General features: G+C 36.5%; 1 protein-coding gene across 7 annotated transcripts in view; it reads right to left on the reverse strand.

Moving 5' to 3' along the window:
• LOC123514240 (ATP-binding cassette sub-family C member 4-like) overlaps positions 1 to 26410 on the reverse strand; it is a 221907-nt gene that overhangs the window by 81097 nt on the left and 114400 nt on the right. For 4 of the 7 annotated variants that reach the window (XM_045271969.1, XM_045271974.1, XM_045271975.1 and 1 more), the window contains 2 exons: positions 11335 to 11466; positions 11121 to 11211 (listed from right to left, as the gene is read on the reverse strand). In XM_045271969.1, coding sequence (XP_045127904.1) covers positions 11121 to 11211; positions 11335 to 11466 — 223 coding nt within the window. Of the gene's footprint in view, positions 1 to 11120; positions 11212 to 11334; positions 11467 to 19474; positions 19680 to 26410 lie in introns of all 7 variants that reach the window. The other 3 variants (XM_045271971.1, XM_045271970.1, XM_045271973.1) reach the window with 1 other exon arrangement.

Raw genomic sequence — 26410 nt, forward strand, 5'->3', positions numbered from 1 at the left:
AAAAGCTACAACAGGAGCTGGAGACTGGCCTAAGGGAAGGGGCCATAGGTTCTCCTGTCTCCATATTAGATAAGTTTTGGATTGTATATACGGAAAGAAGAACGAGAAAGATAGAACAGAGAAGTCAAAACATACGCCAACGTGTGAAAACCAACAGTATTTTGAAACTCCTGTTGGACTAAGGAAATTAACTGAGGATATTATGGACAAGGATTTGTCTGGATTCATTGATGAAAGAGGTAGTATGAGTAGCTTGATCAACATAGAAAGGGAGTTAAGGTACATGAAGGAAGCGATTTCAGGTCTAATGGACAACCAGGACAGACTGAGAACAGAAAACAGAGCTGAAATTGACATTGGTAGAATGTGAGAAGATCAGTGCAATCAATCAGGAATTAAAAGAAGAGATACAAGAAATAAAGAAACAAAATGACGTACTAAAAGACTACGAAAACTCCTTAAAGTGCAGGATGGTATTTTGGATAGGATAGAAGGTGGATTGGGTGAAAACAAGTTGCAGGAACTACGAAATGAATGGAAGCAGGAACAGGAAGAGGAAAAAGTTAAATTTTCGGAGGTTGTAAAGAGACAAATTCAGGAAAACACGAAAGTTGCTGTTATTCAAGTAATTAAAGAGAATGAAGACCTAGTGCAGGATACAGTGGATAAGAGAAAAAGCTTCATGATTTTTGGGATGAAGGAAAAAAAAAAAAAAAATCCAAATGAATTCATGAGAGAATGTGAAGAGAGAAAATTGGCCAAAACTGTTATCAAACAAGTTCAAGATCAAGACAGCACACAAGAACTAGACCAGGAGGTGGAGGAAATGATCAGGCTAGGAAGATATAGTGAAGGGGATAGGAGACCAATGAAAGTTGAGGATGAGATCCCTAGTGGCAGTAGAGGAAATTATGACTAGGAAAAGGAAGCTGGCCAATGATACTGAACACAATGATATATGGCTAAAAAGATATATGAACCTAGAGGAGAGGGAAAAAGAGAAAGTGCTAAGAAGTGAAGCTAAGGAAAAAAATGAGAAAAGGACAGAGATAAAGAAGAAGAATCTTTACTAGAGAGTTCTGGATACGAGACTAAAAAGTGATACTTATGGAAGAAAGAGGAGGTCGTGGAGGAGGCAAGAAATTAAGAGTGACTTATACTAATAAAGATGGGTTGTTATCAAGCATGTTGGTGGTTAGGGATTAATTGAAAGAGAAAAAGCCAGATGTAATGTGCATCATTGAAACAAAATTAAGAGAGCAGATCCAAGTTAACTTAAAAGAGGAGGGATATAATAGCTGGAGGACAGACAGGAAGGATAAAGGGTGAGGAAGAATGCTAATAATGGTTCATGATAATATATATGTGGAGGATGTGCAATATGGAGAGGACAAAGTGGAAATAATGGGAGTAACAATCAAAACAAAGGAATTGAAGAAGAGAAAAATTATAGTTACATATGTGCCACCTAAGACTAATACATGGGGAACTAAAGAACAAAGATATGCAAAGAGAGGTGATTAAGTGACTAGAGAACATGGATAACATGAGATTGAAGAATACTTTTAGTTAAAAACTTTAACTGCAAAAAAGTAAACTGGAGAGAGAGATGGAAGTAGTGGATAATGCTAGGCAGTGGAGCAAGGAAGTGTTACAGTTGACTATGGTTAATGCAATGAATCAGTGGGTGGAGGAGTCAACAAGATACAGGTGGGAAGAAAAACCATTGTTGCTTAATCTAGTATTCACAAAGAAACCAGAGCCCCCCCCAATCATACATCATCATCAATGAATACATCAAATGTACACAAGACCTACTTTGTCCTCTTTATGTTAAGTTATTTAACAAAATTCTTGATTGTGGTGTTTTTCCATCAGAATGGCTCACGGGTGTTATTGTACCTTTGTATAAGAATAAGGGGGAAGTAAATGACACTAATAATTATAGAGGAATTACTTTACTCAGGTGTATGGGGAAACTATTTACGTCTGTTTTAAACAGTCGTTTGAAATTATTCTATGATAACAACAGTATAATCACTGAATCACAAGCGGGATTTCGAGAAGGTTATTCAACCCTCGACCATATCTTATTACTCAAATGGATCATTGAACTCTTTAAGTGGAAAGGGAGGAAATTATATTGCTTGTTCATTGATTACCAGAAAGCTTTTGACACTGTATGGAGGGAGGGTTTATGGTTTAAATTGGTAAAAAATAACATTAATGGTAAGATATTAAATGTCATCCATAATATGTATCATAACGTAAAGTCATGTGTAATGGTAGAGCAGTATGTATCAGATACTTTTTCACCATTATTATTTGCATTTTATGTGAATGATTTACAAGATCAACTTATTGAACATAATTGTAACTATTTGAATTTTAATGATAATCTTCTAAATGCCTACTTGAAATTTTTGGTACTAATGTATGCTGATGATACTATTATTTTGTGTGATAGTGAACAAAATATGAAGCGTGCTTTGGTTGCTCTTCAGGACTATTGTCATAATTGAAAACTAAAGGTAAACTGTAGTAAAACAAAAATAGTAATATTCAGTAGAGGTAGAGTTAGAACCAATAATTTTAAGTTTCAGTTTGGAGAAAAGGATATTGAGGTAGTTAGTGAATATAAATATTTGGGTATGCTATTTAATTATAATGGGCGATTTAGGAAAGGCCAACTGGCACTTAAGGAACAAGCAAATAAGGCCATGTACGCTGTAGTTGGCAATTCCCGCAAATATGACCTACCAATTGATATCCAGTTAGAAATGTATAATAGTATGGTGCTGTCTGTTATGTTGTATGGATGTGAAGTTTGGGGTAATGATGGGATAAGAGAGTTGGAATTATTACAAATGAAATTTTGTAAATATGTTTTGTATGTACATAGGTATACTAGTACTGATATTGTATATAGAGAATTGGGAATCTATCCAGTGGAAATAACTATAAAATGTAGAATGATGAATTATTGGTGCAGATTAATCATAGGGAAAAGTACTAAATTATGTCATGTAATGTATTTGTGTTTATTATGTTTATATCAGTCTGGGGTTTATCTATCACCATGGTTATCTTACGTACGAAGTATTTGTATTGAATGTGGTTTGTCTGGTGTTTGGTCGAATCAAACTATTGAGAACCCGAAACGGTTCAAATTGACCATGGAACGGATGTTAAAAGATTTGTGGATAACAACTTGGTACCGAAACGTAGCAACAAAAAATATTTGTAGTAGTTATGGAATATTTAAGGAAGTGTATGGAATAGAGGATTATCTTGTTAAACTGTCAAAGATGAACCGTATACATATAAGCAAACTGCATGCTGGAAATAACAAATTGCCACTAATCACAGGAAGGTACCGTGAAATAAGAAGAAGAACGATTGTAACAAATGTGATGATGGTTATGTAGGTGATGAGTACCACATATTACTGGAATGTCAAAACCAGGAAATTGTCTTATTAAGAAATAGATATATACCTACAGTTTACAGAGTAAATCCAAACCAGTTGAAATTTATTACCTTAATGTAAAATAATAATATAGATACGCTAAACAACTTGTCATATTTTATTAGAGCAGTGTTAAGACTGTTTAGGTAAATAGTTCAAGAAATAAATTGTGAGTAATACTAAGGAGCTGTGCTCCATACTTGTATAAAGTCTGAGCAAATAAATATATTCTATTCTATTCTATTCTACAATACCTTAGTCCAATGGGAAGAAGTAATCATGTGATATTAGAGATGCAAATTCAGGAGGAAGATGGGATAAGTTACAGAGAGTACTCCAAAGGAGAGAGATTAAATTATGCAAGAGTGGATTTTGAAAAATTAAGGATCTATTTTGCTGATATTGAGTGGAGAAACATTATGTACAGAAAGAGAGTACAAGGGAAACATGACATATTCTTTCAGAAATATAATGAAGGAATAAAAAAATTTGTACCTGTTTATAGTATTCAGAAAAAAATATATGCTTGGTAAAATACTAGATGCATACAAACTAAAAAGGCAAAAGATAAAGCGTGGAAGAAACTCATAAAACAGAGAAATCACTATAACAAACAGCAGTACAAGGATGCCAGAAATGAATATATTAGAGAAAGGAGAGAGGAAGAAAGAAACTCTGAGAAAGATGTGGTGAATAAAAGCAAAGACGAACCCAAACTTTTCTACAAGTTTATAAATTGCAAAACAAAGAACAAGGAAACAATTGAAACAATAATTAAAGAAGGGAAGACATACAGACAGAGAAGGAAATGTGTGAAATAATGAATGAGAACTTCAAAACAGTGTTCACCAAAGATTTCATAGAACCTAACAGGACATTGCATTGCCAAGAATTACAAGAGATTGCAGTGCACAAAGAGGATATTGGAAGATTATTGGATAAGTTGGATGTCAGTAAAGCAATGGGGCCAGATGGTGTATCAGGCTGGATGTTAAAAGAATGTAAAGAGCAACTAATGGATCCAGTTTGGGAAATAATTACAAGTTCAATAAATGAAGGGAAAGTTCCACTAGAATGGAAGAGAGCCAACATAATTCCGATACTTAAGGAGGAAATGCAATTGAACCACTAAATTACAGACCAGTGTCACTTACAAGTGTCTTGGGGAAGTTGTGTGAAATAACTATCAAAGAAAAATGGATTAAATTTCTACAAGAGGAGCAAGTCATATCGAACAGACAATTTGGGTTCAGGACAGGGCGGTCATGTATATCAAACTTATTAAGCTTCTACTCGAGAGTTATTGCAGGACTGGAAAACAGAGATGGATGGATGGACACATTATAACTGAATATTAAAAAGGCATTTGATAAAGTCCCTTGTGGAAGACTACTTTGGAAACTAGAGAACATAGGAGGACTGCAAGGAACTTTACTAGAATGGACATGAGATTATTTGAAGGATAGGGAAATGAGAACTGTGATAAGAGATACATACTCATCTTGGGGTAAAGTAACTAGCGGTGCCACAAGGGTAAGTGTTTGCCCCTATTATGTTTCAGATTTATGTAAATGACATTCACATTGGTGTAAACAGTTATATAAATTTATTTGTTGATGATGCAAAGCTGCTGAGAGTTATCAAAACCAGAGAGGACTGTTTGCTGTTGCAGGAAGATATAAAGATCTATGAGTGGAGTAGGAAGTGAAAATTGGAGTTTAATGCCAGGAAATGTCACATAATGGTACTACGAGAGTAAAAGAAGACCGGTATGGAATTATTTGATGGGAGAGGAACAAATAATGAAGACTAAAGAGGAAAAAAATCTGGAAGTGATCATACAGGAAAATCTGAGCCCCAAAAAACACATAAGCAATGTATTTGGATTATCATATAAAATGTTGACTAATATAAGAGTGGCACATCAATACATGGACAAAGATATGATGAAAAAAATCATCACAAGCATGATATGTCCAAGGCTGGAATATGCAGCAGTGGTGTGGTCTCTAAGCTCTAAAAAGTATATAAGAGAATTGGAAAGGATACAGAAGATTGCTACAAAGATGGTGCCGGAATTAAAGGACCTAACATATGAAGAACGACTGAAGGAAATGGGACTGCCAACCTTACAAGATAGAAGAGAACGTGGGGACCTAATAACAATGTACACGATAGTCAATGGCATTGAAAAAATAGACAAAGAAGACCTGGTGCTGTTGACTGAAGAAGATGGAAGGACAAGAGGACACAAAAAGAAGATCAGGATGAGGCAGTGTGTGAAGGATATTGAAAAATAGCAAGTCCTATATACATCATAAAATGCTCAATAGAAAATGGAACAGTAACAGTAGAATGGAAAAGAGCTGAGGTGGTTCCCATATATAAGAGCGGAAGGAAGGAAGAAGCTTTAAATTACAGACCAGTATCACTAACTAGTGTAATATGCAAGATGTGTGAAAGAATAATAAAGAAACAATGGATTGAATTCCTTGAAGACAACAAAATAATATCAAATAGTGAATTTGGTTTTAGAAAAAGACGGTCATGTGTAACTAATTTACTGAGTTTCTACTCTAGAATAGTTGATAGAGTACAAGAGAGAGAAGGATGGGTTGACTGTATTTATTTGGATTTAAAAAAAGGCATTTGATAAAGCGCCACATGCAAGATTACTGTAGAAGTTAGAGAAGGGTGGCTTAAAAGGAAGCACATTGAGATGGATGAAAAATTATTTGAGGGGGAGAGAAATAAGTATGGTAGTTAAAGATATGAAGTCCAAGTGGAGAGCAGTAGAAAGCGGAGTGCCACAGGGGTCAGTATTAGCGCCAATACTTTTCCTCATATACATAAACGACATGCCAGAAGGAGTGAACAGCTACATAAATCTGTTTGCGGACGATACGAAACTGTGCAGAGTCATAAAGCAAAAGGAGGATTGTGAAATACTGCAAGAAGACCTAAATAAGATCTGGGAATGGAGTAAAAAGTGGGAAATGGAATTCAATGTGAACAAAAGCCATGTCATGGAAATGGGAAAGAGTGAAAGATGACCCATGGAAATCTATAAGATGGGAAATGGAGTAGAACTAGAGAAAGTTAAAAAGGAAAAGGACTTAGGAGTGACGATGGAAGAAAACAATCAACCGGTAAGCCATACTGATAGAATTTTTAGAGAAACATATAATTTGCTAAGGAATATTGGAGTAGCATTTCACTACATGGACAAAGAAATGATGAAGAAATTGATAAGTACTATAATAAGACCCAGATTGGAATATGCAGGAGTAGTGTGGACCCCTCATAAAAAGAAACACACAAGAAAGTTGGAGAGACTACAAAAAATGACTACAAGAATGGATCCAGAATTTGAAGGGATGACATATGAGGAGAGACTAAAGGCTATGGATTTGCCAACCCTGGAACAAAGAAGAGAGAGAGGGGATCTGATACAAGTTTATAAATTGATCAACGGAATGGACCAAGTGGATAATGAGAAATTGATCCTGAGAGAAGAATATGACATTCAAAGTACAAGATCGCATAGTAAAAAGCTGAGAAAAGGAAGATGTCTGAGAGATGTTAAAAAATATAGTTTCCAGCAAAGATGTATTGAGACGTGGAACAGTTTAAATGAAGAAGTAGTGTCTGCAACGAGTGTGCATACTTTTAAAGCAAGATTGGATAAGTGTAGATATGGAGACGGGGCCACACGAGCATAAAGCCCAGGCCCTGTAAAACTACAACTAGGTAAATACACACACACACAAACACACACACACAGGAAGAGAGAAAAATAAGTGTAGGTTAATTGACACATTGCACTTCAAGGAAAACAGCATTATATTGGAAGATGGCAGAAGACTTAAACAATTAGAAGAATTTAAATGTCTCGGATCACTAATAGTCGAGGAAGGAGGTACGGAGGAGACAGTTAGACAAAGGGTGAAAGAGGCATGCTATAAATGAAGAGAAGTTAGTGGAGTCATTCTAGATATGAAAATACATTTAAAATCAAGAATAAATGTATACAGAAGTGTAATAAGACCAGAACTGTTAAATAATAAATTTCAAGTCTTTACTATGGAATCCAAATTTGAAAGACCACAGGGTAATAAAGAGACCATCTATATGAAAGAGATTAAAGTAACCAAGCTTGAAATAAAAGAGATGATGAAAGAATTGGATGAAGAGAAGGCAATGGGACCAGATGAAGTCTCAGGCAGAATATTGAAAGAATGTAGGGAAGAACTAGCAAGTCCTATATACAACATCATAAAATACTCAATAGAAAATGGAACAGTACCAGTAGAATGGAAAAGAGCTGAGGTGGTTCCCATATATAAGAGCGGAAAAAAGGAAGAACCTTTAAATTACAGACCAGTATCACTAACTAGTGTAATATGCAAGATGTGTGAAAGAGTAATAAAGAAACAATGGATCGAGTTCCTTGAAGAAAACAAATTATTATCAAATAGCCAATTTGGTATTAGAAAAGGTCGGTCGTGTGTAACAAATTTACTGAGTTTCTACTCTAGAATAGTTGAAAGAGTACAAGGGAGAGAGGGATGGGTTGACTGTATTTATTTGGATTTTAAAAAGGCATTTGATAAAGTGCCACATGCAAGATTACTGTGGAAGTTAGAGGAGAAGGGTGGCTTTTAAGGAAGCACAATGAGATGGATGGAAAATTATTTGAGGGGGAGAAAAATAAGAATGTTAGTTAAAGATATGAAGTCCCAAGTGGAGAGCAGTAGAAAGCGGAGTGCCACAGAGGTCAGTATTGGTGCCAATACTTTTTCTCATATATATAAATGACATGCCAGAGGGAGTGAACAGCTACATAAATCTGTTTGCATATGATGCGAAACTGTGCAGAGTTATAAAGCAAAAAGGGGATTGTGAAATACTGCAGGAAGACCTAACTAAGATCTGGAAAAGGAGTAAAGAGTGGGAGATGGAATTCAATGTGGACAAAAGCCATGTCATGGAAATGGGAAAGAGTGAAAGACGACCAGTGGGAATCTATAAGATGGGAGATGGAGCAACTGGAGAGAGTAAAAAAGGAAAAGGACTTGGGAGTGATGATGGAAGAAAACAATCAACCGGTAAGCCATATAGATAGAATTTTCAGACATAACTTGCTAAGGAATATTGGATTAGCATTTCACTACATGGACAAAGAAATGATGAAGAAATTGATAAGTACTATAATAACACCCAGATTGGAATATGCAGGAGTTGTGTGGACCCCCCATAAAAAGAAACACATAAGGAAGTTGGAGAGACTACAAAAAATGGCTACAAGAATAGTTCCAGAACTTGAAGGGATGACATATGAGGAGAGACTAAAGGCTATGGATCTACCAACCCTGGAACAGAGAAGGGAGAGAGGGGATCTAATACAAGTTTATAAATTGATCAACGGAATGGCTAAAGTGGATAATGAGAAACTGATCCTGGGAGAAGAATGTGACATTCGAAGCAGAAGATCGCATAGTAAAAAACTGAGGAATGGAAGATGTCTGAGAGATCTTAAAAAATATAGTTTCCCGCAAAGATGTGTTGAGACTTGGAGCAGTTTGAGTGAAGAAGTGGTGTCAGCAATGAGTGTGTGTAGTTTTAAAGAAAAATTGGATAAGTGTAGATATGGAGACCGGGCCACACGAGCATAAAGTCCAAGCCCTGTAAAACTACAACTAGGTAAATATACACATACACTGCTTTGTGTCTTGATTGGTGTACAAAAAAAAAAAAATAATAAATAAATAAAAATAAAGATAAATAAATAAATAAATAAATAAATAAAATAAAAAAAATAAAAAATAATAATAATAATACAGTAAGTCCTCGTTATACGGTACATATGCGTTCCTGAAAACCTTACCGCATATCAAATTTACCGTATACCAAACCCAATATAACATGTAATAATAGGGAATGCATTCCAGCACGTCAAAAGTCACCCCCACAGAAATAAAAATACCTACATGAAAATAATCATTAAAAAAAAATATACAAAAAAAGTAAAGTACTGCACAAAAGAAATAAACAGAAAATGTTTTTTATTTACCATTCAATCGCCATGTATTCTATCAGATGATGTCCTTCCCGAGGCTAAGGGACAGTAGGGATTTCAGCCCTTACTTATCTTCCACCGAGTAGACAGACAAGGATAAGACGTCGTTGTCTGCACTGTCGGAAGCAGATGCAGAAGGGCCAGATGTAGCAGGATTGGCACGTTTTAATGATTTGAAGAAAGAGGATATGGAGGAAGGGCTAGCTGTAGCAGGGTCGGCAGGTGTGACAGGGATGGCATGTCTGACTAGCTTGAAGAATGAGTAAATGGAGGACTGTTTAGTTTTGTTTTTTCATCATAGATTTTTTGATAAATCTTGACACTTTTCTCTATATCATGAGCCACTTTGCTACTCCTGGCAGGATTTGGGTCACGTTCCTTCAGGGTTTTCAGAGCTTTTCGATACCACCGAGATATTCTCTAAGAGTTTTGATGTCCAGGCCATGCACAGGTTCTTTTTCCTCGTCTCCCTCTTTTATGCCTCCTGTGATGCTTGTCTAGCTCTATAAGTTCATCATTTGAGAGAGATTCAGCATGGCTTTCCAAATGATCTTGAACATCATCATCATCAACTTCATCGAAGCCAGCCCTATGGCACAGATTTACTATGTCATTTCTGATCGCACTGATGTCGTCTTCAGCGAAGCCTGGGAAGTCATGCGCGCATTCTGGCCATACTTTATTCCACGCCAAGTTCATGGTAGACATCTTCACTTCGTCCCAAGATGACCTGATGTTATCTAAGGCGTGCTTGATGTTATACGACTTCCACCATTCACTGATAGTGGGCTTGCCAGGCCCATCTGTGCCCTTTATCAGTTGCTGCATGGTTCGCCGCTGGTAGTAGGCTTTGAATATTTGCCATTATTATTATGAATATATTTGTGCTTACAATAGACCCTTTAATATTCCATTTATTCATCTAATTAGTAATGGATGTCAGTAAGAGATTAAGAGGCTTCAAGGGTGGTCAAGTTAAAGTCAGTACTGCAAGTGGCGGGGAGGTGTGGCGTGGATGACGTCATCACCCCTGCTACCCCACGCTTGGTCCTCTCGGATGACATGAGCGGATACCGTATCTGTGAATTTTTCTTATCGTATATCGAATCAAGGGTAGTAATTTCCAAATACCGTAACTGAATTTACCGGATAAAGAACTACCATATAACAAGGACTTGCTGTAATAATAAAATAATAAAAAATAAATAAAATATAAATAAAAAAATAATAAATAATAAATAAAAATAAACAAATAAAAAAGAAAATAAATAAATAAATAAAATAAAAATAAATAAAATAAATAAATACAATAAAATAAATAAATAAATAAAACTAATATAGTAAGCTAAAATTCAGGGAGGTTTCATTGCTAGAGCTTCCAAAGGTGTCATAGTAGCACTCCAATAAGCTCCAGCAGCACTGCACCCTTGTTCACATTTCTTAGTATCAAGTTCAATCCCAAGCCAAGGTGTCTCTCATTGTAATATTTGCCCCATCTTTAGATCAGTTTCTTGGTGTTTCTATGAAGCTCCAAAGGAAGCACATGTGCATCAAAACAAACATTATTCTTACTTTGAAATGGAACAAATAAGATGAGAAGCATGATCCCAGCCAAACAGGCAGCTCCTATTTCATTCCATAGGATCCCCAACACAATCAATGTCTGCAATGCAACAAGGAAAATTACTTGAGGTACTCCATGCAAAACCCTGACTTATGCAAAAGACAAAAGAAAAGAAATGATAAAAAATACTACAATTTAAACACAAAAGACTTGTGCCATTACCTGAAGAGGACCAATCCAAATGTAGTGAAGGAAGATGGCACTTGTATCAAACCTGTTAACATCATTTGACAACAGATTCACCATCTGGCCCGTGGTGGTTTTCCCAAGTGCTGCCTTGCTCAGTCGCAGAGCCTAAGGAGGGTACCACACACAAAGAAATTCATTATCTATGGAAAATAACAAAACGTATGACACCCTGAAAAATTTAAATATGAATAGGAACTGCCCACACACACACACACACACACACAGACACACACACTTACATCTTGTATGTATGTTAAAATCATGTGAACTTAACAGTTAAATACACACACACACACACACACACACACACACACACACACACACACTGCTGCCCCCTAACCACAAAAGATCTGGTGATGTATTGCAGGGGGAGAGGGGGCTAGGATAGTGTTCTCTGTCTCCAATTGTATTAAAGTACTTTGTGCTGGAACTAGAAAAATAATAAAAACATTGAAAAAGATTAAGAGTTCAGATGCTCTGCTGGTCATTTAAACAAAGGCACGAGGCCTAGGAGGGAGCCTATAGAAACACCAATGAGGCTACAACAGCTAGAAGATTGGAGTTCTACAAGAGCTAACATGAGAAGAATAATATCAGTGGAAAAGGAAATTAGGTGTATGAGGGAAGTCATTGCCAGGATACTGGAAAAGCAAGATCAAGGTGGATGAAGGGGAAGGAGCAATGAGTGAAGCAAAATTAGATGAGTGGAAGAAGGCATGGAAAAAAGAACATGAAGATGAAAAAATTAGTTTTGCAAAGAGAGTTAAACAGTACATACAGGAGGAAACCAAGGATACAGTTATATACAAGTGATCAAAGAAAAGGAAGAGCTAGTGAGGGACACAGTAGACAAAAGAGGTGTATGGTTATATTTAGACTACAAGATAAGAAAAAACCCAGTGAAGTTTGTGAGGAAGAAAGAGGAGAAAGATATGGTTAAGCAAATTATTTCAGTGGTTCAGGATAAGGAACAAGGACTAGGCAAAGAAATAGATGAAATATGTAGACTTGGAAAATATAGTGTGGGAATTAAGATAAAATGAGATCACAAGCAGGGGTTGAAGATATACTAGCAAGAACAGAAAAGCTGGCTGGAAAGACAGAATATAACAATATTTGGATAAAGAGGGATATGAACCAGGAAGATAGGGAAAAAGAGAGAAAACTAAGGAATGAAGAGAAGGAGAGAGAGAGAGAGAGAGAGAGAGAGAGAGAGAGAGAGAGAGAGAGAGAGAGAGAGAGAGAGAGAGAGAGAGAGAGAGAGAGAGAGAGAGAGAGGACAGAGAACTAGAAGAAGAAATTTTTACTGGAGAGTGCTAGACATGAGGCTGAGGAAATGGTATGTCCAAGAAGGATAGGTAATAAATTGAGTGTCATGTATACAAATGCAGATGGATTTATATCAGGATTGCTTTAAGTGAAACAATACACTAGAAAAAAACCCCAGATGTGGTATGTATAACAGAAACAAAGTAAAATGAAGATGTCCAATTAAATTTTAAAGAGCAGGGATATAATATCTGGAGGGAAGACAGAAGGGGAAAAGCAGCAGGAGTATTGATAATAGATCGAGAGGATATAATATTATATGTGGAAGAAGTACAATATGGAGATGGACTGGCAGAGGTTTTAAGTATAACAATTAGGACCAGTGGAAGAGAAAGAAGGAAAATCATTGTAACATATGTGCCACTGAAGAGTAATACATGGAGGCTGGACAAGCACAAGGAAATGTAAAATGAAATGCTTAAGTGGTTGGACAATATGTTAAGGATGGACTAAAAAGGGTTACTTGTCAGGGATCTAAACTGCAAACATGTAAATTGGGAAATGAAAGTAAACAGTTATGCTGGACAATGGGGGCGAAAAAGTGCTACGACTAGCAATGGAAAATACAATGGACCAATGGGTGAAGGAATATACATGGTATAGGGGGGAAGAAGAACCATCTGTGCTGGATTTGATATTCATGAAAAAATTGGAGCCATGTCAAACTATTAAATATCATAGCCCAATGGGAAAAAGTGATCATGCAGTTCTAGAAGTTGAATTAGAGAATCAGAAAATTTTGAAATGTAATGGACACAAACTGTCAGCCGAAGCGATCGGACGCAAGACCAGAGCTCCAGTGTGATACGCTGCCAATTCTGGAGAGGAACCCAGCAGATCTGGTGATGTTACAGGGGGGCAGGGGGCTAGCTTAATGGTACTGTTTCCAAAGTTATTGAATTTGCTTAAATTTTGAGGTCGAAAGAAGTATGGAGGAGGATGACGCCATGGACGGCGTGGTTGGCGCTGCCCGATGTGTAAACAAAGGACTGGGAGCAAGACCAAGGGAAGCTAGAAGTGAGATTATAGAAACACCCCTAGGATTGAGACAGCTGGTTGACTGGAGTAAAGAAAGGGAGTTTTTGGGCTTTAAGGAGGATAGAGTTAACATGAGAAGGATCATCATTATGGATAAGGAACTTAAAGCCTTGAAAGAGATGGTGCCATGGCCGTCATGTTCGAAAAACAGGACCAGCTGATTATGGAGAATCTAGAACTGAGAGAGAGAGATGTTTAAACTTAGAAAGTACTGTTAAAACTAACCATGATATGGAAAAAAAACTCGAGGAAATAAAAAGGGAGAATAGCACCCTAAAGGGCAAATGTACGAATTATGAAGCTGCATTACAAGGGCTGCAGGAAAAGCTGGACTCCAATTTGGAGACAGGCAAAGAGATGAGCAAAAGGAAACTGGATGAATGGACAAAGGTTTGGAAAAAGAAACGAGAAGAGAAAGTCAATTTCGCTGAAGTAGTTAAATAACAAATAAAGGAGAAAACTAAGGACACAGTTATACAGGTGATCAAAGAAAAGGAAGAATTAGTGAGAGATACAGTGGACAAAAAGAAGTGTATGGTTATATATGAACTAGAAGAAAAAAAGAACCCAGTGAAATTTGTGAGGGAGAAGGAGGAGAAAGACATCGTTAAGGAAATTATCTCGGTAGTGCAAGATAAAGAACAGTCTTGATAAAGAAATAGAAGAAATATATAGACTGGGTAAATATAGTGAGGGAACCAAAAGACCTCTAAAAGTCAAAATGAAATTGCAAGTAGGGATAGAAGAAATATTAGCTAGGACTGGAAAGCTGGCTGACAAGGCAGAATATAAGCATATCTGGATAAAGAGAGAGATGAACCAGATAGAAAGGGAGATCTGAGGAGTAAAGCTAAGGAAAAAAAACGAAGGAAGGACAGAGAACGAAAAGAAGTTTTACTGGAGAGTGCTACACAAGAGACTGAGGAAATGGTATATTTGAGACGGGGAAGGAAAGCATTAAGAGTCATGTATACAAACATAGATGGGTTTATATCAGGAAGTTTGAAAGTGAGAGGTTATATATTGGAAAAAGGACCAGATGTGGTATGTATGACAGAAACAAAGTTAAGTGAAGATGTCCAAGTGAATTTTAAAGAGCAAGGATACAATGTTTGGACGAGAGACAGAAAGGGAAAAGCAGGAGGAGGAGTATTGATCATGACTCAGGAGAATATATATGTGGAAGAGATACAGTCCGGAGATGGACTGGCAGAGGTTTCAAGTAAAACAATAAGGACCAATGGGAGGGAAAAAAGGAGTATCATAGTTGCATATGTACCACCAAAGACTAATACATGGAGGCTTGATGTACATAAGGAAATGCAAAAGGAATTACTAAATTGCCTGGATAACATGCTAAGGAAGGATAGAAGAGTGTTGCTCGTGGAAGATTTAAACTGCAAACACGTCAATTGGGAAGAAATGGATGCAAGCAGTTACACTGGACGTTGGGGGGATGATGTGCTACAACTGGCAATGGTAAATGCATTGGATCAATGGATGAAAGATTATACAAGATAAAGAGGGGAAGATGATCCATCAATGCTGGATTTGATATTTGCAAAAAAAACTGGAGCCATGTCCAGACATCAAATATCATACTCAAATAGGAGAAAGTGATCATGTGGTCCTAGAAATCGAATTAGAGGATCAGCAAATTTTAGAATATAATGAGGGACACAAACACAATGAACGGAACCACGTTAAATCAAATTTTGGGGGATTAAAAAGTTATTTTGGTAGTATTTTTGGAAAGAAATTATGCATGGAAAGACAATTCAAGGAAAGTATGATATATTTCTAGACAAGTATAATGAGGGGGTAAAGAGATATGTTCCTGAATATAGAGTAAAAGAGAGCAAACACCCCTGGTATAATGCTATATGTGCAAAAGCTAAAAAGTCCAAGGATGCAGCATGGAAAAAATTAAGAAGGCAACATAATGAAATAAATAGGAAGTGGTATAAAGAGGCACAACATGAATACATTAGGATAAGAAGGGAGGAGGAAAGAAATTTTGAAAAGGATGTAGTGAAGAGATGTGAAAAAGAACCCAAGCTATTTTATATGTATATAAATGGTAAAATGACAAACAGAGAGACCATTACTAAATTGATTAAGGGGAATACGATATAGATAGATAGATAGACAAGACCTGGTAACACTGACAGAGCAGGAAGACAGACAAACAAGAGGACATTCCTAGAAAATCATGAAAAGTCAGTGTCATAGGAATATCAAGAAGTTCAGTTTTCCACATAGGACAGCAGACATCTGGAATGGATTAAGTGAAGAGATTGTAACAGCAGAAAGTGTGTGCAAATTTAAGAAGTTTGATAAATGTAGATATGGAGACAGGTCACTATGAGCCCCGCTCGAACCCTGTAACATACAACTAGGTACACACACACACACACACACACACACACACACACACACACACACACACACACACACACACACACGGCCTTGTAATACACAAATAGGTAAATACACACACACACAAAAAAAAAAAGCCATAATGATAGAAATATATATATCACAGAAAAAAATATATATATATATATATATATATATATATATATATATATATATATATATATATATATATATATATATATATATATATATGCATACAAGCAATTAGTACACATTCCCAAAGCTATACAAACTCTGACAAAAAACAAAAGAATGAATATTCAAATTGTAGTAAGTATGGATAATTAGTAGTTGTGAAAAGCAAACTAAGCATTAGGTAGATGCAGCTGCAGAACAGTGTGCCCAGGGAAATAATGCACTTTTTTTGGGTTGCACAGTAGAATGCAAAGAAGAAAAATCTTTGTTGCATTGGTAAAAAAAAAAAAAAAAAAAAAAAAAAAAATATATATATATATATATATATATATATATATATATATATATATATATATATATATATATATATATTACCAATGCAACAAAGATTTTTCTTTACATTCTACAGTGCAACCCAAAAAATGTGCATTATTTCCCTGGGCACACTGTTCTGCAGTTGCATCTACCTAATGCTTAGTTTGCTTTTCACATCTACTAATTACCCATATATATATATATATATATATATATATATATATATATATATATATATATATATATATATATATATATATATAGTGGTACTTCGACATATGATCGGCCTAACATACGATTTTTTTGATATACGACAAATTTTTTTATATAATTTATGCCTTGAAATACAATGATATTTTTAAGATTGGTAGGTGGCGCAGCGATCGCTCTGCTGCCCACGTCCACCCGAACATTCAGCCCGCGTTTTGTATCGTTATTCATCCTTTGTGCATGCATGTGTCTGTGCTCCTCGGCAGTGTGTATTTTTTATTAAGTTTTGTGAACTCAAGACCCTGTGATCATGGGTCCCAAAAGTAAAAGTTTGGCGAGAAACACACAAAATAGCCTGTATTCACATACTGATTACACTTAGAAATTCAGTAAAACGAGTGAGTATAAATGGTTTTCTGCCCACAAGCAACTCTTCCTCTTTGCAATGCAAAACACCAGAAGTCTCTAGATGTCATGGTTACCAAAATATCACAGGTTGAATGAGGTAGTATCATCGGTTTATGTGGCCTTGCGTCCGATCGGGTTCAGCGGCCTTGGCTAGAGTGTGAGAAAATGGGGTCCTCTCTCTCTCTCTCTCTCTCTCCTGTTTTGATACCACTCTCATTCAAAAGTTGTCTCCCCGTAACATGGCGAGAGACCTAAGGTATAGAAGTAAGGTGCGCGAGAGAGGTGGCGGAATCAGACACAATGAAATCACTGTCGATCGCTCCTACTATTTATCGTTGGTGACACAGTGACGTAGAGCATATGTTTACTCCTGATGAGTGTTGCCAGCTCACAAGCAAAGAAAACGGGAAGAAAATAACCAAAATATAGCCGTAAAAAGCCTGAACCTCTATTAACGTGTCCCATGCCTTGCATGATGAACATCTATCGACGTGTCCCGAGTTTTGCGGGTTAAGTTGTTATTTTGAGCAATATAGTTAATCTATATCATGCATACAAGAAACATTGTATTTATCTTATATTAAATCTATATTTGGCTGGTATTTAACCCGTACAGCGTCAGAGACGTATGAGATACGTCGGCTACTCTGAGCGAACCGGGCGTCAGAGACGTATGAGATACGTCGGCGAGCTTTCTCGTGTTTTCTGAGGTATTGCGTCCTCAAAACCTACCATTATACTGCCATCATGCACGGTAGACATTGCTCATGCTGCCTCCTTGTCCCTACTAACATGAATGATTCCTGTACTATTTATTACAATTCTGAACTTTAGCAGTTTCTGCTGCCTTCAGCTAGGTGTAGCAGGAAACTGACGCCTCAACTCCGCTAATATGAACGCAGCGTAATTTCCATTACTTACTCTTACCATTTCAGTTGTTTTTGGTAACTGTTACATTATGATAGTGAAAACTTTGTATGACATAAATAAGAATTTTCCAATCGCTTTGTTATAAGGAAAAACAAGTACATATTACTCGGAAAATATTTGCACCGTGAAAGGCAACACTCCCTCGCGATATCTCGTGTCTATTTTTATCCACAAGCACTCCCAAACAGCAAAACATGACATGTTGCTTTTCTTTCAACTCAGGAACGATATTATGCATGTGTCCAACTCGGGGATCGACTGGTGAGAAACGAGGAAGCGAATAAACTAGTCACATAAGGCTTTGCTAAGTCGCTAACATTAGTGCAAAATATCTCGCACCAATTAATGCCACTTTCAGTCAGTTCTGGGAGGAATGACTGTCATTTTCATTTGTTTCACATCATTTAAGACTGGTTTAGCAAAAAAAAAAAAAAAAAAAAAAAAATCCATGATGTGGCCAGCACTGGCGAAATCACAAAGTCTCAGATCTGCTGACGCTGTACAGGCTAAAGCATGTTATTTGTTTATTTATCTTTTTTGGTGGGAGGTAAATTCACATCACAAGAATGAATTAATTGTATTTCCATTAATTTCTATGGGAAAAATTTATTTGATATACAATTTTTTTGATATACAACGATCGTCACGAAACAAATTAAAATCGTATGTCGAAATACCACTGTATATATATATATATATATATATATATATATATATATATATATATATATATATATATATATATATACATATTAAATTAAATTAAATTAAATACAAAAAAAGTAACAAAGTAAACAAGCTATACTTCTTAAGTGTTCAAGAGACAAAACAGAGGACCAGTATTTAGGTTCGTATAAGTTTTCATATAACAGTAGATACATTAATCAAAGCAGTACAAATTTTTCTAAAGCAGTAAGAACATTCATTAGAGTGGCAACATGCATTGTTTATTGTTTCATATTTGCTGCCCTATCCTTCATCTTTCAAACAGACATATAGTTACACTCAAATACTCATAATCTCAGGTGCTTGTATCATCAAGCACTTCACTTGACATGAGGTGAAAATAATTGTAGTAACAGCTCATAATAACTCAGAATCAAGTACACAAGAGGCTTGCCTTATTTCACATTTCTAGTATTTAAAAAGTTCCTAGAATACATACTTCCCCAAACTCCAAAAGAAGTTAATTACTTCAGATGTAATGAAGAAAATGCATTGTACACTTAAAAGCATGCATAAAAATGTTCAGGATGCTATGCACTACACTAGAAGACTATAAAGCAATTCAAGTTACCACCACCAATACCTTTCTATATATTAAGGAACAACTTGATATCCTTAGAGTCATGCCACCATGCTGCACCCCAAAGAAGTAGGGATGATGAGTGAATATGTAAAGTAAAGAGCCCATCACCACGCCTGTAGAGTAAATCCACCCATCGATAAAGGTGTAGCCTTCCTCCCCATTGAAATAGCGGATCAGGTAACCCAGGCACAGAGGTTGTCCAATCCTGCAAGAAATATTGTGTTATACCATGCATCAGTAAAGTAGTCCTGTAGTACTGTGTGGGAACATCAATTTGTTGTCTGTCAACTTTTAGGTCATTAACACTCACCAAGAATATTTACATAAAAATGTATTAAGTGCAAACATATAGCAAAAAAATGGAGCACATATGCATACATATATGCTGAGAAATATGTATATGTATATGTTGAGAAGTAAATATGTAAATAGTTTTTGCACTGGGTGTCCAACAGTAAATAAATTCAGAGAAGCCATATTCACCTCAGTATTTCCATTACTATTACTGTGGAAACCTAGAAACTCTTGATTTATTTTCTTTGCTGAAAACCTACATTCCTGAATGTATTAAATTTTCTCGTTAGCTTGATAACATCTCTTTCTTTGCCAGAAAATATTTAGTCTTTATATTCTATTCTGCAAGATTTTGGATAACCATTCATTAAGAGATTTGTACACATTCTCTAATGAAAGATCTGGTCTACAGACTTCTTACTCATCAGTCATTTACAACACACACTATCAATCACAGTTTCCCAAGATATCTTGTCATGTACTATACTTATAAAAAAAATATATATATATACTGTATTCCTAAGTTTGAGGCACTCATTTTATTTGTTACTTTTATTCTTAGGAAAAATAAATGCAGTTTAACATCCAGTATCTGGGTTTCTCCTTCCATTCATGCACATTTTCACTATGACAGTAAAATGAATATAAGAATCTACAACTCTATGTGTTGATATTTCAAATTCTACCTATCCCTTGTTGTTTTTCACACTTAAGATTTTGAATTACTTTTTTATCTCTTCTTTTCTGGAAACCCATTCATCTTGAGTACATTGCTATTGCTATTCTTGTTCATTTACATCAACTTTTCAAAGAATTAAGCTTATCTTTTTTTCATTATTATTACATTCTTCATTTCCATTGCTCCATCTGGGAGAAATAAAAATTAAGGTACTGTCAACTCACAATTAACTCAAGGGTTACGTTTCTGGAGATGTCGCATTATTCAAAGATAATTTTCTCATAGAAAACAATGGTAATAGGAAAGGAGAGTTACATTCCTGGCCACTGGGAAAATCTGCTTAATTTGGGAATTTTGTTACTCAAACCTTAAAAACACAGTGGTACCTTGATATAATGAGCTGCCTGAGATATGAGTTTTATGAGATACGAGCAATGATTTAGTAATTTTTTAATAATGAGATACGAATCACACTAGGGGATGTTACTGCTGTAGTCAGCAGCTTGGCGCATTGGTCCAGCCTCAGCTGAGCTAGTATCTATGTGTTTCCTGTGGATCTCATGCACTGTGATTGTTCTTTCATCATTTTCACACTACTTACTGACCTTTTTTTGTTCTTTAATCATTTTCACACTACTTATTGACCTTTTTTTGTTCTTTCATCATTTTCACACTACTTACTGACCTTTTTTTGTCTAAAGGATGTGCAGTTTTAATGTTTATGTTTAATGTTTGTGTGAATGATGCCTGAATCCTTTCCTCCCTCCCTCCTCCTCATCCACCATTTACCACCATTAGCTGAAAATGTCTGTGTCCAAGGTAAGAACACTACATAAACTTTTGCTATTACTTCATATATTTTCATGCATTGATAAAATATTCATGTGTATGCAACTGAAAAGATAAAACAAAATTTCTCCTATCTCCCCCTACCTCCACTATCAACGCTTATCACAGAGTTGGGAGAACAACGTAAACAAACCTCTACAGCTAAGGTGGTGCCCCTCCCCATGTCTCTCTCTCTCTCTCTCTCTCTCTCCTACTTAAAACTTCATTTATTCAATGAACAATGTTTACATGATTGTCAATGAGCTCTTCTGTGATTATTAGAGCACCCAATGTCCTGAGGGTGGCTATATTTGTACACTCCAGCTGATAGACAATCCCAAGTGAGGTTTGAGATGTGGTAATGTCCTGTGGAATGCATCCTCTAAGATGAATATACATTATATGAGTAGTTTATCTATTTATATTACCTGTTATTATGTTTTATTATGTTTCTGTGCAAAAAATTATTATTTATAAATACCTTTTTTCTACCTGAAAACACATAAAAAAATAGGGGTGCTCTTTTTGGGGAGGCTTGAACGGATTAATGGCATTGCAATGCATTTCAATGGAAAATATTGTTTTGAGATACGAGCTCTGTCATGAAACTAATTAAACTTGTATCTCAAAGTACCACTGTATACATACATACATACATATATATATATATATATATATATATATATATATATATATATATATATATATATATATATATATACAATAGAATCTCAAATTTCAATCGATCTCATCTCGATATTTCGCATCTTGATTGCACCATCAAAAACCCATGGTTCACATATCTCGATCAAATTACACGAATCTTGATCACTATTTTTCATTTTATTGTATCAAAACAAACATGGCGCATGGTGATGCAATTGTTTCGATTGCTCTCCCACCTAGCGGCAACTTGTGGAGTGTAGTGTGTACCAGTCACCCGCGGCCCCCCCCAGCCATTCAAACCCCGGGCATGCACGGTCAAGGTCGTCTACTTGGGGTGAAGGCTACCTGGATCCCATTCATCATGTTTCCCACGGCCACTGGAAAGGCCCAGGAGGTGGATAAGGGCGAGAATGGGAGTAAAGGACAACAAAGTGTGAAAAAACCCAGAAGTGAAAAACATGACTACCGAAAGGGAAAAAAACTTAACAAATACACTGTGGAGGACAAGGATAAAGTGTTGAAGCTCCTGGAGAAAGGCCACAGAGTTAGTGAAATACAAAAACTTACAGGTATTCCTCAGAGTACTATTTCCACATTAAAAAGCAAGAAAGATGAAGTGAAGAAATCAGTGATATTGGCAAAAAAATTATTCACAGGAAACAAGGTTAACATAGTTAATATAGGTTAGTTGCCAAAGCTTTGGTCCCAATTACATTTTTTTCATAAGAAATTAACTTCGCATCTCGATATTTCGAATCTCGATCAGTATTTTTGGTCCCAATTATGATCGATTCGAGATTCTACTGTATGTATGTATGTATATATATATATATATATATATATATATATATATATATATATATATATATATATATATATATATACAGTAAGCCCCCGAATTTAGCAAAATCCAGCTTAGCGAAACCCTTATTTAGTGACTGTCTGGAAAAGGCCAAGCCTTCAAGTTTAGCGATTTTCTCTCATATTTAGCGGATGTACCGCACTACACTGTCCCACCTCCTGCTTGCTCTGAGCCAATCGCGTGTCTGTTTGGCCATGACGTCAGCCCCACAGTGCCTCCGGCATTCCTGCTCGACACTTGAGCTATTGTGTGTGTTAATCCAGCGTATGAACTCATTTTTTGTGCTCCCATCCTCACTGTTTAGCGAGTTTTGCTATCACCATGGCCTCCACTAGTGGTTCAGGGGGTGCTGATTCTAGTGAAGGTGGCGATGTTGCAGCTGTAAATGGGGACTTGAAATGGGGACTTTGGGCGGACAAAAGACTGATTGGTATTTTTCCCTATTTAAATTAGTATTCAAATTTGACAAAATTCCAATTTAGCGATGGTTTCGGCAGACTAATAGGATCGCTAAATGTGGGGGCTTACTGTGTGTGTGTGTGTATATATATATATATATATATATATATATATATATATATATATATATATATATATATATATATATATTAACACATCACTACTAAGCATTTCAGAGAGTTTGAGGGCACGTTTTTCTAGAATAACTTTGGAAGGAACACGCATATCATTATGAAATTTTGCCTCAGTGTACTTGACACCCTCCTCGAATATCCCAATGTGTCAAGAATTGTCAACAGTATATAATAATGGCACTTCTCCCTATAAAAACAGGAGAAAGTCACTTATCCCTCACGAAGAAACGGACAAGTGGTGAGAAATGGTGACATAGTACTATCTGTGACATAGTAACAAGCTCCACCCACATAGTCCCTCCCCCTGCTCCTACCCTCCCTCTCTTCCAATCCCTCCCCATATTTCACTCCCTTCCTCCCCTCCCCTCCCTTCCCCTCCCTGTCTATGTATTCCCCTCTCTCTCTCTCTCTCTACGTCACCATTTCTCACCACTTGTCCGTTTCTTCGTGAGAGATGTGACTTTCTCCGATTTTTATAGGGAGAGGTGCCATTACGATTACGATTCATGACACATTGGGATATTAGGGGAGGGTGTCAAATACACTGTGGCAAAATTTCATAATGATATGCGTGTTCCTTACAAAGTTATTCTAGAAAAACGTGCCCTCAAACTCTCTGGAACGCTTAGTAGGTCACAGAAACAATAAAAATACACATTCTCATTTTATTAGCTTTAATGGTAAGCAATATGCTCTAACTAAGTTTCGTCACATGGACAGTCACTGAGGCCTTCTCCCTTAGCATAGCAATCTAACACTTTCAACTTCTTTTCAATGGTTACTGTCTTCCTCAATTTCTTGGAATCACTTTCCTGTGAGGGACGCTTGGATGCCATAGTACAGTGGACACTCAATACTTAAACTTAATTAGTTCCAAATGGCTATTCAAGTATCAAAAGTTTGAGTATCAATACTATAAATCAGGTAATTCATTCTAATCTTAGCAAAACCTCAAGTTTATAAAAATTTCGATGTACACCTAAATCAGGTAATTCATTCTAATCTTAGCAAAACCTCAAGTTTATAAAAATTTCAATGTACACCTAACACTCCGTTTTTGCGTGAAATTGGTGCCTAAAAAAACGCGTGATAGTGGAAAATGAGATAACGGAAGTAAAGAATAAATAGGAAATAAATAAATTGGTGCCTCAACCCAAAAATTTTCCTAAAAAACCAGCTCTGAACAACAGAATACACGTGCGAGGCTGAGGGGTGGTAGTGGTGGTGGTGGTGGTGAGCAGAGTGACCAGAACCAATCAGCTCCGTTATTCAAATCACGTGACGTGAATACACAGCGATGATTGGCTGCTGGCTCCTCTTCCTCCTCACGATCATCTTTCTCCCCCTACACCTCTTCCTCCTCCTCCTTCCCCATCTAAAGATTCGTCAGTGTGTGGTTGGGATATGGGTAGTACTACTACTACTACTACTACTGCGGGTGTGCGATAACAACTTTCCAGATATGCTAAAACTGAATTTTGCATTTTCATAAGTGTGCGATAACGCCTAAATGCGATAAGAGAAGGGCGCGATAACGGAGGGGAAGGGCGCGATAACGGAGGGTTAGGTGTATGTTTTTTTTATTAATTGATTTGTACATACTGAAAGTGAAGGCTGGTGATGGCTAACGTAGAAGAGGAGGGGAGAAGGATGGGGAGGAGGAAGGAGGTCATCATAGTACAAGTCACCATCCATGAAAACAACTTTGTAACTTTTCTCCTGGTATGATTCCTGTGAACCCACTATTGCTCAATAGCACTTACACTCTCACTAGATTCCTTATTTTTCACCACTAATAAGCCTCTTTGGTGCCATTGTAAATTTATAAATGAAAAAGTATCACAGAACACAGAAGAATGTTGTTTTCTCAAGACTGCAGCAGGAGTAGGGATGCGCCCTGGTATTCTGGTATACTGAATCACTAGCATTGCTGGTAAAACCGGTATCAGAACAGGACAATTGGGGTGGTAGGGAGGGAGAAGTCAGAGCTTTGTTTACAACCATGTGTACGGCTGTTGGATAACCAAATATTTTAACTACAAATAAGCCTCTAGTGTTAATGTAAGTTTATAAATAAAAAACTACAAACAAAATGCATGAATACTATTTTGATGACCGCAGCAGCACAACTGGTGGAGGGGAGAGGGAGAGGCCAGGGAACCTTGTTTACAACCATGTGTGTGGACATTCTATGATCAGGTATTTTTTTCAAGTTTTATAATAATCTTTTGCATTCAAGTATTGAATAGTTTGACTATTAAGATGTTCGAGTATTGAGTCTCTACTGTATAGGACACAAAGTGAAAATGCAGAGAAATGATCCACTTACAGTGCAGGTTAGTTCCATACTGAGCAGTATGGACTGTGAGAAGGAAAAGTTGAGCATCTCTGAACTATCATTCAGTAGTGCCATAGAGTCAAGGTGATCCTCATGGCATGATCGTATATGAATACAAAGATATGATATCCATTATAGCAGGCAACAGAGGGGCAATACACATGCTAAAGGGAGTCACGTGCGTGTGACATCATCAAGTTGAATTAACCCGCATTAAAATGAATAAATTGTATTATTTAATCATACCTCCTTAAATATCAAGTTACATGAAATTGACATTGCTTTATTGAAACTTGCTTTAATTGAAAATTGACTCTAGTATAATATTGGTGCAAGAGAGAAACTGAGAGCAGTGGGTGGACTGCAGTAGGATATCTGTTTGCTTCAGAACAATTTGACTTTGAGAGTGGTATATCAAATCTATGGTGTATATATTAAAATAAAAAGAAATTGAAGGTTAAACATGAGGTAAGCTGAAAGAACTCTTAGACAGGAGTAAGATAGATGCTAAATTTTCAACGGTAGACAATGTTCTGAGTGAAGCACTGAAGTTTGGAGAGATGTAGCAGAGCTGGATTTGCACCATCCTCTGAACTGTGTGGAGGAAGAGACATAGCAGATGTTGGTCCAAGCTGTCTTGCAATGTTTCCAACACCACTTTCATGGGCAAAGTTTT

This window comes from Portunus trituberculatus, chromosome 37, assembly GCF_017591435.1.
Source record: "Portunus trituberculatus isolate SZX2019 chromosome 37, ASM1759143v1, whole genome shotgun sequence".
NCBI lineage: Eukaryota > Metazoa > Arthropoda > Malacostraca > Decapoda > Portunidae > Portunus > Portunus trituberculatus.